The following is a 2,775-nucleotide window of genomic DNA, read 5'->3' as shown; positions in this document are numbered from 1 at the left end:
AAAAAAAATACAGAAACAACAAATAAAGAAATAAAGAATGAAAGAAAGTGCATCATCAGTCTCCAACAGGATTAACTCTTCTGTTGAGGCACAAAGAAACTCTCTATCCTGCTAATCGTCCTAGCAGTGACTCCCAGCTCTGCTCTGTGGACCCTCCTCTGGACCCACACAGATCATCAACTTGAACCAAACCACGCCCCTTTCTTTATTCCGGGGATTTTATCAGCGCCTACATGTGGAGCTCTCTGCACACCAGACCGAGAGGGAGAAGAGAGAACACCCCCCCATCCAGAGACCCCTCATGCTGACAGACACTCCGTCCCAAACACCTCCTCACCTGTGTGGACATTAAAGGGTTCAAATCCAGGATGGATTTCTTGGACCGCGGTTACCTTGAAGCGCGCTCTCCGTATGATTACACCTTTAATTTTTGGAACGACTACCTCGGCCTGTCGACACTTGTGGCTAAAAATAAGATCCACAGCCCATCCTGCAGCCCCAACTCCATCACGGAGTCTCTCAAAGCGACGCTGGGCTTGGAGGATGAGTCCTCGGATTGTTCGTGCGTAATTGGGCACGGTGACGGACACTTGGAGTGCTGCTGCGCGGCGCCGGGTTCTCCTCCGATCTCCATCTACGATCTCAAGGAGCGCATGTCGCTTCTCAGGCCGTACGAGCACCTGGCGAGTGATTCGCCACTTGGAGACAGAGATTCACCTTCCTACAGAGGGAGCTACACCGGGCTCGATCTGCTGTCCAGACGCAAACAGACTCAGAGGGGCAAACCGGAGCCGAAAGTGTGCGTCTTCTGTCGGAATAACGGCGCGCCAGAGGAGGTTTACGGCACCCACATCCTGAAGACGGCGGACGGCAGAGTCCTGTGCCCCATCCTGAGGGCGTACACCTGCCCCCTCTGCAGCGCCAACGGAGACAACGCGCACACCATCAAGTACTGCCCGCTCTCCAGGGACCAGGCGAGCCAGAGAGTGGCCAAGGGAGGCAGAGGAGCGATCGGGAAAAGGCTGAAAATCTTCTGAATCAAGTTGCACTGTAACCCCCCTCCCCCAGTTTCATGCACAAGACAAGTCCGGAGAAAGATTTTTTTGAATTTAAAGTGTCACTGCTTCGTCGGTTCTCTTATTTCTTGTAACTCTTTGGGCACATAGTTTTACACATGGACGCACTGTGCGCATATTTACGCACCCCCCCCCCCCCTCCTCCAGCACTCTGAGATCCAAAAAGAACCAAAGTACTGTACAGATCGACCTGTGAATGAACACCTTCAGAAGCTTCAGTGCAAACAGCTGATGTCAACACAAGATGCAGCCCTCCTGATATGAGATGAATGTTTGGCCCATGTGGATGTATAACAACGTCTGACAGCAGACACTCCATGCAAGATGCAAAAGATCTTTATATCGAGCACATTTCTTTTTCCTGAGATAAATGTTTTCTACCAAAGGATTACACGTTTTGTATCGAGAGGTAAATTTCTGTACCGGTTTCTATGTTGGATGTCTCATAATCTGTGATTGTGTGTGTGCGTTGTACTCTGCAGACTGAATGTAAAAAACAAAAGGAAGGTAAATCTGACATGCAGTCTTCAAGCTTCAGAGAATTTATTTCATGTGGAAATATTTTCCTACAATTCTTGTAAATGTAAAAAAAAGAAAAGAGGGCGGATCATTTTGTAGCGATGAGAAGAAGCCTGACATCCAAAGTCTTTATCTGTCAATAGAAAATGTTTTATGTGCTTATTTTTTACCTTATGTATCATTGGGAAATATATTCACTGTAAATGATCTCTGAATAAAACACGTCATTTGCATTTTTCTTTGACTTTATGAGGCAACAAAAACTTTCTTCAAACTTAAATCTCTCACTTAGAAAATGGAGGTGATGTAATAAGTTAACGTATTCTTTATTTTCCCCCTGAAGGGAAATGTGTGCTGGACTCTGTGCTGCAGCTGCAAGAGAATTCAAAAGTACATAAATAGAGATCTTACAAAACAGCTGTGGCTCAGGTGGTAGAGTCAGTCGGGGGGTTCAATCCCCAGCTCCTGCAGCCACATGTCCGATGTGTCCTTTTGTAGGACACTTAACCCTGAGTTGCTCCCGCTGCTTCTTTGGTGGTGTGTGAATGTGATTAGTAACTTCTGATGGACTCTTTACTCAGCAGCCTCTACCATCAGTGTGTGAATGTGGAGGTGTGACCTGCGGTGTTTCTCAACACGTCTGAGCTCCGGATGCAACCCAAAGCGCTTTGAGTAGAAATATACAAGTCCATTTACCATGTACATAAAAACAACTTCCTGCAGAGGTGACATATTGCACGCCCCCTCGACACATCATTCTATGTTACCTGTTATTCAGAATATGAATGGACGTATAGATGTTTAAAGCATCTTGGGCTGAAGGACCCCGAGTCTTCTCCCAGAAGGTCAAAGGTGAAACTCAGAGTGAAGAATGTGGGTCGGGTCGGGTCAGACACTTTTTTCTGTTTCCTGTCTAACACACTGCTCATAGAGAAGCAGACACCATGAAACTAGAGAGAAGTGTTTCTTCAAGAAAGTAAAACATGCAGTGATGCCACCTAGTGTTCATCACCTGTAATGACAACACTCCGCTCACACATTCCCTGAAAAATACTCTGATTTAAAACAAGAAGACAGACTGTAACTGAGCCAAAAGAAAACTTTTCACGGTGAATTAAAGAATGTAAATGTGCCACTCGCCTACAAACAAAGTGAACTTAAAAAACCTTTAACCCTTTCA

At 46.1% G+C, this 2,775-nt stretch overlaps 1 protein-coding gene across 1 annotated transcript; it reads left to right on the top strand.

The window, feature by feature from the left end:
• Positions 1–231: 231 nt before the first annotated feature.
• LOC110002038 (nanos homolog 1) lies at positions 232–1,828 on the top strand. The gene has a single exon (XM_020657660.3). The coding sequence runs from the start codon at positions 369–371 to the stop codon at positions 1,035–1,037; it is 669 nt and encodes a 222-aa protein (XP_020513316.1). The 5' UTR covers positions 232–368; the 3' UTR covers positions 1,038–1,828.
• The last annotated feature ends 947 nt before the right edge of the window (positions 1,829–2,775 follow it).

This window comes from Labrus bergylta, chromosome 18 (genome assembly GCF_963930695.1).
Source record: "Labrus bergylta chromosome 18, fLabBer1.1, whole genome shotgun sequence".
NCBI lineage: Eukaryota > Metazoa > Chordata > Actinopteri > Labriformes > Labridae > Labrus > Labrus bergylta.
Note: the sequence above shows the minus strand (reverse complement) of the source record. Positions and strands in the feature narration are given on the sequence as shown.

Bases quoted from the DNA above. Each gene is read 5' to 3' on its own strand.
- LOC110002038 (XM_020657660.3), top strand. From the start codon at position 369: ATGGATTTCTTGGACCGCGGTTACCTTGAAGCGCGCTCTCCGTATGAT.